The sequence below is a fragment of the Hipposideros armiger genome, unplaced genomic scaffold, assembly GCF_001890085.2.
Source record: "Hipposideros armiger isolate ML-2016 unplaced genomic scaffold, ASM189008v1 scaffold_43, whole genome shotgun sequence".
Classification (NCBI taxonomy): domain Eukaryota; kingdom Metazoa; phylum Chordata; class Mammalia; order Chiroptera; family Hipposideridae; genus Hipposideros; species Hipposideros armiger.
In genome coordinates, this window is record NW_017731393.1 from 4,328,503 (window position 1) to 4,346,647 (window position 18,145).

Consider the following 18,145-nt stretch of genomic DNA (forward strand, 5'->3'; position numbering starts at 1 on the left):
CCCCCCCCCCCCCCCCCCCCCCCCCNTTCCAAGTCCGTGGGAAGGATTCACGGAGTCCTGCATATATGCCCACGCTGGATAGACTCTGGTGGTTGGCAGTATCCCCCCCGCCATCCCTGGAGGTGGGCCCTAAGTTATGCCCCTCCTGCTTCCTGCCCCCTGGGGACTGCTGTTGCTCCCACACTTTGGTCTCAGGCAGCATTCCCTGAGGGCTCTGCCATTGGTGGCCAGCCTTTGGGGGCATAGGCAGCTCCATGTGGCCCCAAAGCCCCTCATTACCAGCCTTCCCGCTTCTGTACCCTGGGGGGGCTGGGGGCTGCAGACGTTGCCTCCCCTCGGCCCATGTTGCCTGCTCCTGCCGTCGCCCCTGCCCCAGGCCTGCCGAAGTCCTGTTCCACCGTGAGCCCTCACCCCTGCAGGAAGGCTTCACTGAGCCCCAAGGGGGTTCAGGCTTGACTCTGTGGGGTATGTCTCCCCCACCAGCTCAGGTGTGGGACTTGGGATTCTTACAGAACAGGGGCCACAGGCCATACGGTGGGCGGACAGGTGACTGCCGAGTCAACTGTAGCCCCCAGGGAACCAGGCTGGTGCCCGTGGTGTCTCTGTAAAGGGGGACACGGCTCTGTCCTGACTGTGGCGGGGGCTGATGGCACAGCTGAGACTTGGGAAGCACCGTTCTCATCAGCCCCTTGGCTCCCCTACCCTCAGGCCCCGAGCCTGCAGGGTTCCTGGACTTCGGGATACGGAAGGCAGCTGGAGAGAGCAGTTCAAGCCGCCTCGGCCTGGGGCCAGCCACTTAGATCTGCGCCTCGGGCCGACCGCCTAACGGGTACAATAATCCTCCTCCTTTCCTTGGGGTTGTTGGAGACAGTGAGCTGAAGTATGTCCAGAGCATGGCCAGAAAGGTCGCCTTGTCATCAGCCAGACTGGGCCTGGGGGCCAGGGGCTGGGCACACTGTTGTGTCTGTGGTGGCTGCGGGACGGTCCCAGGATGTGAAGGCCGACTCCACCTGCTGGGCCCTCGCTCCCGGCCCAGGAGCAGCAGTGGCCGAGGCCGAGTCAGGCCCTCCCTGGCTACGATGGGGAACTTGCCTGGCCTGAGAAGGGCTGGCAAGTGCCTCAAGGGGGCATTTGGACACCCCTGCTGCCATGGGGGTGGGGGCTCGTGGTCCTCTCAGGAAGACGCAGCGGGAGGCGGGGGCGGAGTGGAAGGCAAGGCCTGCTCTCCATTTCTGCACTGCCAACCCAGCCCGCTGAGGTGCCCATCTGCGAGGTGGATGGGTTGGCCAGGACTTTGGCCCCACTGATCTGAGCACACACGGGCTCCCTCTGATATCCAGGCATGGGCTTGCCACTCAGGGTCCATCTCCCCCGCCCTGGGGGGGGGTGTTTCCAAGGCCTCCCCTGGACCCGAGTGCAGCCCCGCTACTGACCCAAGGCCCCCGTCTAGCTCCTACTACTCCTGCCACCACTGTCGCGGGCCCTTCCCCCCAAAGAGGCATCCCCCAGCCAGGAGCGACCAAGAGCCGGGCATGTGGACAGGAAGCGTTTATTACCACGTGGACAGACACTGCGGTGCGTGACACCTTCACCACCAGGCCGCTGTGGAAGGAGCTTCACGTGGACAGCTCCCCCATGCCAGCCAAGGTGCTGACAACGTCACCCAGGAGAAGACTGGGGAACCATCTAATGAAGCGCATGATTTGGGGCGTCTTCTCTATAAACCAAAAGAAATGTACACTTAAATAGGCAAATATAAAATACAAAAAAAGGCGAGTAGACCTGGTGTGTGTCAGGTAGAATCTAAAAAAATCCAGGAATTGAGCTTTTTCCTCATTTTAGTATTTTATCTCAGGCTAAGACTTTCAATGAAGCAAGTCTTAGCTTCAGCGTGCGCTGGCGTGTGCTGGAGGCCTGGGCCGGCTGGGTTCCTCACTGTCCTCGCCGTCGGGAGGACTGCGTCTCGCGTGGCGGCAGGGCCGCGTGCACTAGGAGGTGCTGATCCCACTCAGCTCCTGCCTGATGGCTGTGGGACAGGACGGGGGACACAGGCTCAGGTCCTTGCAGGGCGCCCTGCCTGCTGCCTACCCTAGCCCGTCTCCTGAGAGCCTCACCCAGGTTCCCAAGGGTCAGGGCACAGACTTTGGGGTGACAACCAAGCCCTTGTGCGTCTCAGTCCCTTGAGGGCGGAGCTGCTCCTCCCGAGCTGAGGGGGCGATGACCTGCCCAGACCCGGAGCTGGGGAGGGGCCCTAGGCTGGAGGGTATCCCAGTCTTGCCTGGAGGACCTGGGAGGCCCTCCCCTGACGTGGCAGCAGGAAGTCCCCGGCGCTGAATGAAGCCGACGCCCCTGGACTTCTGGCCTGAGCTCTTCCCCCACCAGCGAGGGCCAGGGGCTTCCCTTGCTCTTCTCCCAGCTTCCGCCTGTCCCTCCAAATTTGGGCCTTTCCCCGGACAGACCCCACTGGGCCTGGAGCCAAAGGCCAGGAGAAAGAGCCGAGGGCTGGGCATTTGTCAAGTAATAAGGGGTGTTTCTGGGAGCCCCCAACTGCCCACGCTTCCCCACGGCCCGCTTGGCCGCCCGCCTGCGAGGCAGCTTCCACATATGGCTGCCCCGATGGCAGATGGGGAGACCGAGGCCTGGAGACACGTTTCCCAGCACACTTTGCTCTGCAGACAGGCTGGCTGGGCAGCCCTGCTCCCAGCCGCACAGCAGCTCTGGCCCTGGGGGCCACAAGGGCAGCCCCTTCTGGGGGACACCCAGCAATAAAGCCGAGTTAATAGCTGGCTGTGTCTCCCTTCTGGCTCCAGCTCTGTCTAGGCTCTTCATTCATTAACTCCTTATCTCCCCAGCGCAGGCCTGTGGGGGGACTAGACAGGAACTGAGTGCTCTCTGCTGGGACTAGAACAGGGTGTGGCTTGGTCACCCAGCTCTGGGCAGGGGACCGGGGGTGTGGGCACCTCAGGCAGGCTCCCACCCTAGCCTCTTCTCTCTCTCCAGTCCAGGCAGCTCTCTGCCACCAGCCCCCAACTGTGACTTCATCATGCCCCCAACCCCCGCCTTTGGTGTGTGTGTGGGGGGGTCCAGGAGGCGCCTCGCTGCTTTGTCCCAGGGCTGAGCCAGCCCTGCCCAAACCTTTCCTTTTCCTCTGGCTCCAGATCTGAGCAGCTGTCAGAGGCTCTGGTGGGAGCTGGAAGGACGGACATGATGCGCTGTGACAGGCCCTGCCCTCTGGAACCAGAGGCTCTTTAGGGGGAGCCACCTCCCTGCTGCCCCAGGGCCATGCAGGCTGTGAAGCAGGTCAGGCCCATGAGCAGTTCTGTAGCTTCTTGGAGCCCCTAGGCCCCCAGGAATGCAGTGTCACCCTCATAACTTCAAACCCAGTGATCGGACGTAGCAGAATCAAAAAAGGCAACCTAGTCTACAGACGCTGAAATGGACAGCACATTGAAGCTGCTTTGACTGCCCTCAGCTCTGGGCGCATTCTCGATCACACCTCCCCTCCCATGCATTGGGGGGCGTGGGAGAGGGTAGACTTAGGTGTCACACCACCAGGGAGGTGTGTATACTCGGGCAAGTCCCTTAACCTGTGTGACTGTTTTCTCTGCTAGAGAATGGGGAGGGTGCCGTGGGCTGTTAGGAGGAAGCGTGAAGCCTTCTGGGCCCTGGTGCCTGCCCCATCCCATCTCCTGAGCCCCACCCCCACCCTGGGGTGATGCCCCCGGCGGGCCCTCCACTCACCATCGATGATCTCGTCCTTCACTTTGTGGAGCTCTCGAACCACCTCCTCCAGGATCTCCTGGGGGAGCAGAGACAGGAAAGCTGGCCTTGTCGGGCGGTGAGCTGCGGGGGCAGGGCCATCCCGGCCTCCCTGCAGGACCACAGCCCTCACCCATGCCCCAAGCCAGGGGGAGGCTGGGGTGCGCCTTCCACACTTCAGGTGCACCAGGCCGGGAGTGCCCGGCGGGCAGAGGCCATGCTTTGTTCTGGCGTGGCAGGGGCTGGGGACAAGTGCTGCAACCCTCTTCCCCTCAGGGACCGAGACAGTCCCTGCCTCTGGCTCCTTCTGGCCTCGCAGGGAAGTACACACTCACCTGTTTCATCCGGTCTAAATCGAAGGCGTCCAAGGCCACATCATTTACACTTCCTGCCGGCTTCACCCTGGGGAGAGGACGGCAGGGTGCGGTAAAGAGAGGTGGCGGGCCTGGCAGGTGCCAACCACGCTGGGGGACTGGGTGTGAGAAGGACAGCCTCCCGCTCAGGGGCGAGCACTGCCCCCTTCCCATCGTCCCTTCTTACTTTTATCTCTGGCCACTGTTTGCTACCTGAAGAGGATTCTAATGCCCCGCCTCCACCTCGAGGGTTTCATGGATACTGTGACCGTATTTGCCAACCCAAGAGTCAGGACGTGGGGTCCCCAGGGGAGCTGTTGGCTGATTTGAGCTCACTCAGCGTTACCTGTCACACACTGCCTCCCCTGGAAGGCAGACAGCACGGGTAAGCTAGTCCTCGGTGTGTGTGGGGCGGTCTACGTTCCCGGCTAAACTGAAGCTTGGGAGAAACTCGTACCAATGGCCGTCAGTACAATGCAAAACACAAACCGTCCAGGAAACACTCAGCCCAAAGGCACCCACTTCCGACAGAAAACTGCTCCGAGCCTAGCTTCTTCAGAAAATGTCCTTGGATGCAGTTTTGCTCTTTTGAGACAAAGGTTTCAGTTTCAGGGACTGTACATCTTTGAAAAGCTTCTGAACCAAGGCTAGCTGGTTTGAAATTTAATGTCCTTTGCACAGACCTCTCTCTGGAAACCCTGGCAAAATGCTCGTCTAACCACCTTTTCGAATAGGACTGCAGAGCATGCTTTCCAGATCTGGTGTCTCTCCCACATGGAGAGAGAGGCTGGTGGGCAATGCCGTGGCCCGGGTGTGAGGGGGGTGCCACGTGGACCTGGCAGGGCCGGCATGGCTGCGAGGGCCGCTGTGCAGGGTAGGACCACCTGGTGAAATTGAGGGCTGGTGCTCTCCACAGCGAAGGACTGTAAGCATGAAAACGATGGTGCTGGCGCAGCCACCGTGGAAAACCGCACGGCGGTGCCTCAGAAAATGTATAAAAGAGCCACCGAATGAGCCAGCAACCCCACTTCGGGGCAGGAATCCAAGGCGGGTGAAATCGCTGTCTCAGAGAGAGCCGCGCCCCCACGCTCACGGCAGCAGTGTTCACGGCAGTCAAGACCTGGAAGCGCCTAAGTGCCCATGGACGGATGGATGCAGAGAAGACGTGGTACACATAATGGACGGTATGTATGTATCACTGTCTAATGGAAATGACTCGGCCATGAGATAGAAGGAAGTCCTGCCGTTTGTGGCAACATGGATGGACCTTGAGAGCATTATGCTAAGTGAGATAAGCCAGACAGGGAAAGACAAATGCTGTATGATCTCATGTATATGTGGAATTGAAAAAAACAGATTTACAGAAACAAACGCTAGACTGGTGCTTGCTAGGGGCTGGGGGGTGAGGGAGATGGGTGAAGGTGGTCACAGGGCAGGCATCCCAGTTATAAGATGGCTATGTTCTGGGGACGTGGTGGCGGCATGGCGATGACAGTTAACAATATTGTGTGCTTGAAAGTAGCTAAGAGAGATCTTGAAAGTTCTTACCACACATACAAAAACAGGTAACTATGTGAGGTGATAGCTGTGTTTCTTAACTTGATTGCGGCAATCATTTCACGATACATGCATGTATCAAATCACCATGTTGTGTGTCTTAAACTGTGTATAAATGGGAGATGTCAATTATATCTCAATGAAGCTGGAAAACCCCCCACTGAATATTATATAAAAGTTTAGTGGTCCAAGGCACAGAAGTGGATTTAAAAAAAAGAAAGAAAAAGCAAGTGCTCCCACACCCCTCCTGGATGGTGAGTCTAAAGAAGAGGCCAAATGTGGTCCTGAACGAGTCTGCAAGTCATTGTGGGCCCCAACGGGGAAAGAGGCCTGGCCTGAGCACCCGGGGTCTGTCACAACTATCCTATAATCCTGTATGCTGAGGTCCCTGTTGCAACAGCAATTTTCTGGGTCATCGGGGCAAACCGCTTCACCTCTCTGCACACACTTCACACTCCAGATGGGAGCACGGACCTGCTCTGTGAGCTCAGCAATGCGACTGCCTGACAAGGACCGTTATTACACGGCCCCAAAAGCCGCCTGTGAAACTAGAGAACAGAGCTGTCTCAGAGCTGGAGAGCCCCATTCCAGTGGGAACGCCCTTGACAACGTCCTTGCCCTGTGAGGGACACTTGGCAGCCCATCCTTGCCCCAGCAGCACAAGTGGCTAGTTGGGCTGACAGAGCTGCAGGCTCAGCCCTGGGTGCCTGCCTGCCCCTGGGCCCCGTTTCTGTTCCTTCCCTTCACAGCCACAGCGAGCCACAGTGCTAATCCGTCATGGCGCCCTGTGTTTACAGCTCATGGACTGGGGCCCTACACAGAGAAGAAAACCCAAACTTCTCACCACGCGACTCCTTCCTAGCCCTGTAACCTCACCTTCCTCTGCCCTTCCCACTTTCTAGCACATGTCAGCCACACGGGTCTGCTTTCTGTTCTTTAAACTTGCCTGGTTGGTTATAGGCTCAGGGCCTCAGCACTTCCATTCCTCCAGGCTAGAAGGCTGTTCCCAGCCTTCACAGGGCAGGCTCCTCCTCATCCAGGTCACCCCAGGTGCCACCTCTGAGAGGCCTGCCCAGCCCACTTGCTAAAACACCTCTGTCCCAGCGCTGCCTGCCCTGCGACCCCCTAGGTCTCCTCCAGGGCGTCTCTGAGAGCCCACAGGCCTCCCCAGCAGAGAAGCCAGATCCTTGCAGGCAGGGACGTGCAGACCCCAGCCCAGGACCTGGCAGACCACAGGCCCTGGGAGAGGCCTGGCTGTCCGCTGACACCGCCTCCCACTGGCTAAGAGGCCTGTGGTAAGAGGTGCTGCCATTCAATTTGTGGCGGGCAGTGGAGACGTTTCTAAGTACGGGTTCTAGAAGCCTGCAAATTCAGGCCACCCTTGGCCTGTGGTTACGATGTGGCTGTTTGTCTCTGACTTTTGGGGCTGCGTCAGTTTCAAATATCCTATCCTGTTCCCACACCAGCTTTTGGTTTGGGAAATACGGTCAGCATACCTTGGGGAAAACAGGCTGTGTGTGCTGTGTGCAGAGGAAGGACAGGAGGCTGGGTGCTGGGCCGGCCCCGGGATTAGCAGTGCCGTGGGATGGTGAGCACTTCCTGTGCCCGTGTTGCCCACACAGCTGTCCACACGGCTGTTGTGACACAGAGGTTGACAGGCCTCTTCACCGGGAGGGGTGGAGAGGCTTAGAGAGGTCACACAATGTGTCATTGCTGGGACTCGATGCCAGCTCCACTCCCTGCCTCTCTGGACAGGTCACTGCCCTTCCAGGCCTCAGTCTTTCCCTCTCTGAGAGGAGAGGAAGGTGTAGGCCTGCACGATCCCTGCCGCCTCCCAGCTCTCCCTGTCCCCAGGTCCGAAAGAAGAACAGAGCACCCTTTCCCAGAGCAAACTGTTAGATGACAGGACATGGGATGGGGTCCAGGTGTTAGTCAGGGGCAGGGGACCAAGGAGGCCCCAGAGACGGGGTGTTCGGTACCTAGAGTGAGGCTGCGACTGAAGGGGGCTCTTAGCTTCGGGGCTCTTTGCCACGGACGGGGTTCTAGGGCAATGGAACGAAACAGACACGTGAACTGGAGTGTCGCCGCCTCAGCCCCACCGGCCTCGCGGCTGCGGCCTCCCCGGGCAGCTCACCTGGACAGTAATGAGGACACGGGCTTTTCCACTGAGTTGCTCCGTTCCCAGGGCTTCCGGCCAGCCTCTGTCAATTCATTTTATGGACGAAGAGTCTCAGGGCTGAGAGGAATCCCAGTATCCCCCATCCCTGGCAGGAGGCCCCCCAATGCTGCAGGTGCAGAGCGTCTCTGAGCGGAGCTGAGGCCTGGTTCCTTATTCCCAGTCCCCTTTGGCCCTGGCAGCTCTTGTAGGGCTGTAGATGGCAATGCTGTCACCTGCGTCTCCCCCGCTCAGGACACAAGCTCCCGTTCCCTGAGTCCAGTTGACCTTGACTTGGGGCCTGGTTTCGAGTCCCCTCACCGTGGAAAGTCCACTCTCCTTGGAACGTGAACCAACCGGTAAGGGAACCTCAACTATGACTTCCAGAGTCGACCAGTGCCTCCAGCAGTGGGCTGAGCAGGGCAGAGGCGCTCTGTCCCCCCTGGACACGCTCAGGCAGCCTGAGGGCCACATTTGCTTTTGGGGGCCAGGCTCCTGGGGCCCCATGTGCACCCACTGTCCGCTGATTCGCTGGTCTTCCCCACACACTACAGCTGGCCCTTTCCCATCCTGGGCTCGAGGGCTGGTCTGTCTTTCCTTTCTCTTTTTTAGGTTAAGTGGTATTCAATTATAGTTCATTTTACATCAAGAGATTTGTCGAACTGAATTGAACTCACTGACTTTGCTGGATGAGCAGAGAGGCAGAAGGAAAAAACCCCCAGGGCAGCAGGACGGCCCCGAGCTGAGCCCAGAGACTCTGAGGCCCGACCGAGGATCCCAGGCAGATCTCCTGAAAGCCACCGCCTGGGACACACGCTGGGCCCGCAGGCATGAGAGCTGGGCCCAGTTCCAGGCTGTAGGCATGTGGGCTTAGCAAACCACTTGACCACACTGAGCTTCAACCTGCTAAACTGAGAAAACGCCCAGCCCATGCACGGGGACGGAAGATGTTCAGTCATTCACCGAGTCCCCAGCACACCTCTGAGGAAAGGGGAACACTCCAGCAGAGTACCAGGCCAAGAGGCCGCTGCAGGGGCGGAGCCACGCCAGCCAGACAGTGGGGGTGGGGCAGCCTGCTTCCTCCCTGCCTCTCCTGCTCCTGCCTAGTGGATGCTCAACACATGACTACTGAGTGACTGAGGGACCAAGCCCAGCGTGGTCTTCCCACTGTACACCTCTAGTCACTCCTCCAGTCACATCCCCGTGTCCCGGAGCTCAGACTGTGGGATTTCTGAGCAGGGATCGGCTCTTTCTGGTGGAGCAAGACTCACTGGTGAGCACTGCCACATCTGTCATAGTTGGCATTTTGCAGGGGGACATGAATGTGACTTTTATACATTCCTCTTTAGGGTCCTAGCCCAAGGTCAGGAACCTGATCCCAGGCCAATCTCCTTCCACTTGAGAGGTATAGGGGAAGGAGAGGGCTGGGCGGGTGGCCTTTGTGGTCTGGCCAGCTCTGGTGCCGCACAAGGCAGGTCGTCCCCTGAGATGCCAGCACTTCTGAGTTCCTGCTGGAGCTCAGTGTGAAGGTCATACTGAAATCTGACCTGGGCTCCTTGGAGCAGGGACTTCTGCAAAGGTGGCAGGAACCCTGCAGGTGCAGACCCTGACAGTCTCTGCTTATCCGTAAGTAAAGTGGAGGGATCAGACGGTGGTCCTGTAAGAGCCCCTCCTGCCGTGAGACCGCGCCCGGCGCTGGCCAGGACGGGAACTCTTACCTGAGGTGTTAGGCGGCTGGCTGGCTGCTCGGGTCCCTGGAGACGGAGAGGTGCTGGGCTCTTCCTAAAATGGGAGAGAAAGGCTGGGCCGTCAGTCTGCTTACAAAGGCTGGCTGGCAGGGGCAGGGTTCCTTTGACCGGGTCATCTACACAACCTCAGTTTCCCATATTTTAAAGAACACATGTTACTTTTTTTTTTTTTTTTAAGCTGAGCCATCCTGCTACCTGTTGGCAGCTCAGCGGCTGCTCAGCTCGGGCTGGACTCGAACCGCTGTTGCTCAGAGCTCACACTCTTGAGCGAGCTCTTAACCAACTGAGCCACTCGGCCGGCCCTCACATGTTACTTTTATAAGCAGCAAAATAATGGATATTACTAACAAATGAGAACCCCAAATCCTGGTGGGGAGCTGGTCTGGCCCATGGAAGTCAGGGAAGGAGAGGGCTGTGGAGACGCAGGCTCCTGCCGAGCAGGCAGACTCTCTTTAGGGTCCCACCAACCCAGGCCATGACCAAGCCTGCTGTGGGCCCAACACTTCCACATCGCATGAGCACCTCAAACGGGGCCTGAGGTCCTGGGGTGTGCCAGCACTGTCACAAAGAGCTTCTGCTCCATTGGCCACTGTGACGGGAGGAGCCCGACGGGACCCACCTAAGGGACCTCCCTGCTCTTGGCCTGGCTCCTGTGTCTGATGGCTGGTGTGAGGATCAGATGTCTGGGTGACCCTACAGGGTGCTGTGCAGCTGGATTGGCTGCCGGGCTGGGCTCTGGGAGCCGGGTTCCGTTGGCCCTGCGGGGCAGGGCAGTCACAGCACAGCCCATGTCCTGCAGACGTGGCTGTGGAAGACCGGGCATGCTTCTCTTCTCTTTCACGAGAGAGGAAGTGGTGCGAAGCCATTCCGTTATCTCTAGCCCAACCAGCCCACAGGTTCATGAACGTTGCTGCCAAAATGAGTTCTAAAATCTAGGTCTGTCCTCTCTAGTCCTCTGCTAAAAGTTCCTGACGGCTGGTGGGAGGCAGCCTGGCAGATGGGCAGGCAGAACCGCCCCTGGCCGTCTCGCACACCCCTGCCCGGGCCCATGCTGCTCCGGTGCCGGCTCTCTGCTTTGGTCTCTGGCCTGCAAATTGGGGCTCATCTTTCAAAGCTCAGGGGGCTGTAGGCGGAGTTTTGGGACTTGCCCCTTGACTCCCGGGCCCAGTGCTCCTTCTGTCTCTGCCCTCATCACTTTCTTTGCCAACAGTCTGCTTGCTGTGTCCTCTCCCTTAAGGTCAGAGGCCACACCTTATCCGTCACTGGGTCCCTAGCACATGCACGGCCTGGCCCATGGTGGGCTCCAAAGAGCCCTCTGCCAGTCGCACAGCCTGCAGGGCTGCCAGGCCGGCGTGCCATGGGGCATCAGTGGAACTGGTCCCTACAGCGGTCACAGAACTGGCCTGTGGCCATCAAGTGCCAGAGCGCCTGCCTGAGCATCTGATTCCACACTCGAGGCTCCTTCCTTTTTAAAAATAATGCTTGTGGGCCGGCCGAGCGGCGCATTGGTTAAGAACTGGCTTGGGATGCCAGAGGGCCCCGGTTGGGATCCCACATATGAGGGTCAGTGACACTGCCCTCTACAGCTAAGATGCTGAACAACAGCTCAACCTGGAGCTGGGCTGCCGTGAGTCGCCGGCGATGGCGTAGGCTGCAGCCCCTGTTGCAGTGGGTTGCCATGGGCTACCGTGTGTAGCCAGCAGCCAGCGTGAGCGGCCAGCAGCCGCCGTGAGCGGCCGTCCAGAAGCCGGCGAATGATCTGCCTCACCCAGGAAGAGCGCAATGATGGTGCCAACTTGGGCCAGTGAAGCAACGTCCTCCACAACTAGACTGAAGAACAAAAGGACAGCAACTTGTCTGTTCCCCTTCCCCCAATTCCCCAGTGCTGTTCCCATGTCCCAATTCCCCAATTAAAATAAATAAATAAATAATGCTTGTTTGTTCTCCACTAGTTATAAACCTAGTCTATGTTCAGTGAAGAAAATCTGGAAAGTACTGAAAAGTATGAAACAGAAGAGCTCCCTTTCAGTGTCTCACCCACATCGCTCTGGTCTGGAGCTTTTCTAGCCCTGCTCTTGGGAGAAGCAATTGGGGTGTGTAAGGGGCCTGCTGACCATGTGTGGGACCGAGGCAAATGGAACTAGCAGCAACCAGGAGGTCCATTAGAAAAAGAAGGAAAAAGTGGGGGGTCAGAGGACGAGAACTGCACCCATGGGGCTGAGGTGTCTTCCAGAGTCCCTGGATTTTGGGGTCTGGGCTAGAAGAACCAGCACCAGTCTAAGAGAAGCAGCACCGGCCTGAGAGCTCTACCGCGGCCGCCAAAACCTGGCCACATCTTGTGATACCTGTGACTGTCCTGTGGCTCCTGTCACACAGGCCTCTGCAGTTTTAGACATTCGTGGACGAACTCCATACTCTACGCAAAAGGCATGAGGACAGTAGGTTACACAGGCCTGGCCCCCATAGGGCTCACAGCGAAGGGTGAGTCTGAATAAGCAACAATGCAAGTGCTAAGGTCCCGAGGACAAGCAGATGTGTGTGGGGCTAGGGATCAAGTCATGGGGAGCCCTACCCAGCCTAGGGTCTGGGAGGCTGCTTTTCAGGGAGTAATGTTAACATAGAGGAGTGCAGGCTGAGGAGTTAGCAGTGGGGATGAGGGGACTGCACGGCTCAGGCATGGGGATCAGAGGACGGACGGGAAAATTGGTGGGCAGGGCTGGAGCCCAGGGGTCAGAGTGGCTCAGCCCCGCACTGCTGATGGGGAAAATTAAGTCAGCAAGTGCTCGCTGCTGCCTGGTGATTGTATTTCTTCTGTCTCCTTCTGCTACTGAGAGACAAACTGCATGCCATTTGTAGGTAAGGTCTAAGCCTAGCCATTTCAACAGGACTCTGTTGTTACAGAGAAAAGAGTGAGGCGCCCTGAGTGGACGCGATGCTTCGAGCCTGTGCAGCCACACTAGCCTCTAGGACATCGTAGGATGAGAGCCAGAGTCCCCATTCCTCCACCCAGCTCACCAGCAGCGCTTGCTGGATTCGATGGGCTCAAGTGGAGTCTTTAAGAGCAGGAATAATTAGAAATAAAACCCGCCTGGTATTCCAGCAGGTGTTCCTGCTGCACTGCCCTCCGATCCCCAAATCTGAGGGGCTGGGGTCTGTGTGTGGCCCTCTGCGCCCCAGGCTCCAGGCTTCTCCCTCAGGGCACTCTTGGGCCGGATCCTGCTTTTTTGCCTTTTATCTGAATCCCCTAGGAGCTGCGAGATCCAAACGGGGGCAGTGTCTGCTAGACGTTCAGTGAACACAGGCCTGTCACCCTTGCTGTTATTGTGATGGACCTGAGCCTTCCACAGGCTCTCCTGCCCCCCCCCCCGCCCCCCCGCCATCCCTTGTATAAATCACCTGGGAAAGTATCTATCACATGTATGTCCAAACCAGGTGCACCTTGGTATCCCAAAGGTGTGGCTTGGGGCCAGAGAGCCTTCCTGGTCTATTCACTGGTGGGATGGGAGGGTGGGGGAGGGGGCTTTTGCTCACCGTTTGGCTTTCGTCTTCCTTTTTATCAGCCGGCTTGTCTGTTTGGGAGGCTGCTTTTCTCCTAACACAAGAAGAAGATCCAGATCAGCTCCTGAATGTTTTCCCACCAGTCCAGATGCCCCGTCTTTGCCGGACACAGCTTGGTCCTCAGAGCATCCCGTGTGGGGGTCTGACCCGTTTTGTGTGACGGACGCAGCTTGTCCAAGCACCCGTCTAATCTGTGGCGATGCTGGGTGAGTGTTCAGGCCTTCTGTGCTTGTCCCATGACCCTGGACACAAAACTGTTCTGGGCAGAGAGGATGGGGGCCGAGGGACATAGCTATCTCTGTCTGTGGTACCTGAGGGTCAGAAGAAGTTGGTCTGCACCCTGTCCGGGTTCCCTGGGGGCCTGGCTGGCAGTTATTCTTCCGGGCCACATGGGATGGGAAAGGTGCCCTCTGGGCTGTGACCTGTCACAGCCAGGACTGTGGGGTCACTCTGTCTGCAGGATGACCCGCCTGGGTGAGCGGACCCCACCACCTGTGGGAGGGAGGAAGGGCCTTTTTCTGTCGCCCCAATCTGGAATACCACTGACAACCTGGACATGCTCAGAGAAGGACAGATTTTCAATAGTCTGAATTGATGCCCTCTGGTAATTTCAAGCTTTTCCCCCACAGGTATGAATTCTCTTTTCATAATACTCTTATTTTTTTAACCTTAGTGGTCGCCTATATCTGGCTAACTCCCAAATCTATCCACATCGGCCCTTAATATTCTCCAAAGACATGCCTTTGGGCATCTCCAGCTCGGTGAAGCCTCCAGCGCACAGAACTGAGGCCTCGTGAACTGAGCTCCCCATCAAGAAGAAAGCTGGCCTGATGAGTGGCCAATGGCTGGCTGTCATCAGCCTGGCGACAGGCCCCACGGTAGCCTCCTCATCTCAGGAAGAGCTGGTCTACCGGCCTATCGCTCCTCCCAAACACCAACTTCTTCCTCACAACAGGCAGGCGGTCAATGCTACCTCTACATTTTGGTTTGAATTTGTCTTTTCTCACCATCACTCCTGAAACCTAGTGCAAGCTGCCATCATCTGCTCCTGGACGACTGCAGTGACCACTCTACCACTCTGCCCCATGACATTCTACTCTACCTAGAGCCAGTGTTTAATTTTCAAAAGTCCAGAGCAGGCCAGGCTCTCCCAGCCCCGCCAAGTCAGCGAGCTAAGTGTGTGTGCAAGCGCTCAGCACACAGCAGCCCTCAGCAGTGCCCTGCCCCTGGACTCCACTGCCGGGCACGGCCTCAGCCATGGCCGCACAGGCAGCGGGCGGAGAGTCTGCAACACGTGCCCGAGAAGCAGCAGTTGGCGAGGGCCTTCTTGCTGTCAACTCCACGCAGCACCCATCCCCAAGGCGGGTTTTTCAGAGCCCCTCGGTGAATCCTTGCTGAGCTGTGCAAAGGCTGCGTGTTCTTGGTGGGCCCGGATTGTCCAGCAGCACCTGCGCGTCTCAGTTACCGGCTCCTAGGGAAGCCGCCTGTTCCTGTTCTCAGGGACTTCCTCTCCGTGTGGTCTGAGCCATCTAGGCCAAGCTGTTATGGTTAACGTGCTGGTTTTGGACTCGGGGAAAGTGTGAATATTTTCTTTTTGAAAAGCGTGTTCTATTTTATGAGGCCCCATTCCCTTCTCTGATGGACTGCAAAGCGCTTGCATGATGACACTCTTCCAGCCTCACTGGTCAGTGCTCTGGGCGCGAGTCAGCCCTCCCCGGCGTGTCAACACTGCCCAGTGCACCTCGACATGCTCTTCTCTGCTTCCTGAACCTGTAGCATAGTTCTCGACCTTCAAGGCTGAGCACATGTGGAGCCTCCTCTGGGAAGCCCTCCTGGCTCTCTCCCCCAGTGAGCTGTCTGCTTTCCATGTGCAGCCCGTCACCCTGCACATCTCTGGTCGCTGTATGACAGCTGCTCACGTCTGTCCCCACTGTTGGTTATCTGTGGAGGCTGTGGGTCACCCTCCCTGCTCCCTCTCCCACTTGTGGCAGGTTCCCTTCCGTGTGTGCAGAGGCCCTGGGCAGGAAACGTGGGCTCTGCCCCTGTTCGTTGCGGGCCTTTGCTTCCACCTCATCGTCACAGTTGTGTGCATTTAAGGAGGTGAAACGGCGTCACGTGAAGGCCCCGGGCACACAGAGGGCTTGCAGGCAGGAGGGGTCATGGCTGGAGTAAGGCCCCTGCCCTTGCTTTTCTCAGAGCACAGGAGCATTCTGACAGGTGTGGCCTGCTGCTGGGCCCTTTGGTGCCTAGGTGAGCCATGGCACTAGTCACCTGTGTTAGCACCTTCCTACCACCACGCCACATTTACAAGTAAAATCAAGCTTTGCAACCTTTCCAAGAAGTTGTGTGAGCTCTCCAGCTGCTCAGGTTTTAGCTGGGGGAACAATCCAGAGCCTGTGACAGGCTGCAGGCCTTGGGCCAGCTGGAGCCACACCTGCAGGTATGGACGGGGACGTGGGTGATGCGTCACTGGGCCCCACGGTGCAGCCATGAAGTGGATGCAGCTGTCCTTCCGTCTCCTAAGGGTGACGTCCTCTGGCCTCCTGCCTCCTCCCAATTCCGTCTCCTGTGCCCTCCACCATGGCCCCTTCATCACTCACAAGGCCACTCTGGGCCACATCTTATTTACACTGGGGTCCAAAGTGCAGGGGATACTCTTTTTCCCTGAATTTATCTCTGAAATTACATCCAAATTTCTCTCTGCTCAGGACAGGGCTGGTACCTGATAGATGCTTCAATAAATTCTTGTTAAACTGAAATGAAGATGGATTTAGAGTTTAGGAGACTCCTTTTGCTTGATGCCTCAGGCTGACCCCATAAGAAGGGAAAACTTGATTAGCAGTCCCTTGCCTGCCCGTACCCTGGTGACAATGGGTCCTGGGGCCAGGCAAGGACTGTCCTTCGATGCCAAGGGACAGGAGCATCCTGACAGGTCCGGGGAAGCCCAGACACCCACCTCTTTGCCAGCAGTTTGTTCATCTCTTCCATGAGGCCTCCTCCTCCACCCCCACTGCTCGCCCGGTTGGCGTCAGACTTGGAGGTCCCGCTGGGACTCGAGCCTCCAGACGCATCTTCTGGCTGAGGGGACAGGGTGCAGCGTTTTAGTCTGCTGTCTGGAAGGACGCTACTTGAGGAGATGGAGGATGTGTGGGAGTGTAGACGTGGAACTCCCATGATGGCAGTGCCGGGAGAGGCCCAAGGGGTCATCTAGTCCAATCTCCCCCCGCCCACAGGGTACAAAACCAGAGGGACCAGCCTAGCTGGTCACAGTTGGCAGCTACCCCCAGGTCTACTGGTGCACAGTCAGACTCTTGCCAAGACCAGTGTGACATGAGGGAGCGTAGAGACAACTCTTGGGAAGGAAGCCGCACTCCCTACCAGAGGGGTTAGGGCCACACTCAGCCTCCCTCCGCAAGTGCCACCTTCCAGGACGTATGCTGACGGGCTAGGGAACGAACACTGAGCCCTATGGGGTTGGTTTCGTGATACAACATTGATGGAGCGATGGACTTAAACTCAAGACCCGCGTCCTGAGTCCAAACTCTGACTTAAACAAGCCGTCTAAGTTTCCTCATCTAAGGGGGAACTATTTTTTGTGCCGCTTGTGAAGGTCAATGTGAGGACCACCTTCTGGTTTGCACAGCGCCATCCCAGACGGTTCTCACGTAAAGCGACCAGCACAGGTGTAGTCTAGGGTGGGGAGGGCGGTGCTTCACTCAGTGTCTTGCAGATGAGGGCAGGCTCTGTCCAGTGGGCAGTTAGAAACCACTCCCCCAGTCCATCCTGCCGGTGCCAGGGACACTTACCCGCTGGACTCTTCTTAGCTTGGCCCCTGCCAGGGCGGCGGCCAGGCCTGACACGGAGCTCTCGTCATGGCTGGTGCCCTGGGCTCCTCCGGCTGGCAGTGGGGGTGGGGGAGGGGGAGTGGCCCCCGTGGGTGGAGGTGGGACAGGGGGCGGGGGTGGGGGTGGAGGCCCACTACACGAGAGGGGGGCGCTGGCTGTAGATGAGGGGTGCCCCGGTGGGAGGATGGGTCCTGAAACGCAATAGTGGGGCTCAGTCAGCCCCCAGCCCCCAGGTGGTGATTCCTTGGGAGAGAGGAGGGACCAGGGCAGCCTGCTCCCCTGGGGGATGAGGGGCAGCTCAAGGTTGCCTCTTCCGTCTCCCCCGGGGGTGAGCTGGGCCCTGGTCCAGTCACTCCCTATGCTTCTCTCCCCAGCATTCTGGACCCACATACTTGCTTAACATCCCTTGAGCGTAGCCAACTTTCTATTGCACTTCTCATGGGTTTCCAGTGGGAGAGGATCATTGGTGGCAATTGTACCTTTGTTCCTTCTGGGTACCTTGTACCATCCTAGGCATTAGCAGACACTGGTCCCTGAGATGCAACTGTGACTGGCCCTTGGCCTCTGGGGACTGTGGCAGGTGACTGCGGGTTGCAGGGCTGACCCGGGCATGTGTCGGGGAGCAGTGCTGAATGCTTGGCAGTCCCCTGTCCCCCATCTCCCCTCTATGCAATGCTGGCTGAGCTTCCACTGTGTACCCAGCGCTGTGCCCGGCCCTGGGGAAAAGTCGGCCACAGGCTCTGCTCATGGTGCTCGGGGCCTAGTGGGGAAACAGTCCCCAATCCCACAGGGGAACGCACAGCAGTAGCTGTGGCAGGTTGACAAGTGCTACCCAGAACAGGCACTTGATGCCACCTTGGCATATAAAGAGGGGCCAGGAGTCCATGTACGATTTCCTTAGGGAAGTGACAGAGAAGCAGCAGTGACGTTTGGTGAAGGAGGGAGAGAGTCTGAGGAGGGAGGAGAGGAGAGGAGAGGAGGACAGCAGGGGCAGGAGGTCGGGGAACCAGGCCCCTGTGCCCGCAGGCTGCGCCAAGGAGCCCCGGCTGGTCAGAGTGACGGAGAAAGGCAGCCATGGGGCTGGCCGAGTGGCTCAGTTGGTTAAGAGCTCGCTCAAGAGTTTGAGCTCTGAGCAACAGCGGTTCGAGTCCAGCCCGAGCTGAGCAGCCG

At 58.1% G+C, this 18,145-nt stretch overlaps 1 protein-coding gene across 8 annotated transcripts in view; it reads right to left on the reverse strand.

Annotated features, from left to right (window-relative positions):
• Positions 1-1,532: 1,532 nt before the first annotated feature.
• The window catches only part of EVL (Enah/Vasp-like), a 179,556-nt gene continuing 162,943 nt past the window's right edge, over positions 1,533-18,145 (reverse strand). For 4 of the 8 annotated variants that reach the window (XM_019639335.1, XM_019639332.1, XM_019639334.1 and 1 more), the window contains exons 6-14: positions 16,937-17,166; positions 16,087-16,208; positions 13,104-13,164; positions 9,543-9,606; positions 7,804-7,870; positions 7,649-7,711; positions 4,095-4,161; positions 3,742-3,799; positions 2,033-3,190 (exon numbers count right to left, since the gene is read on the reverse strand). In XM_019639335.1, the coding sequence (XP_019494880.1) occupies positions 3,042-3,190; positions 3,742-3,799; positions 4,095-4,161; positions 7,649-7,711; positions 7,804-7,870; positions 9,543-9,606; positions 13,104-13,164; positions 16,087-16,208; positions 16,937-17,166 (881 nt within the window). In that variant the 3' untranslated portion in view covers positions 2,033-3,041. The other 4 variants (XM_019639336.1, XM_019639338.1, XM_019639340.1 and 1 more) reach the window with 4 other exon arrangements.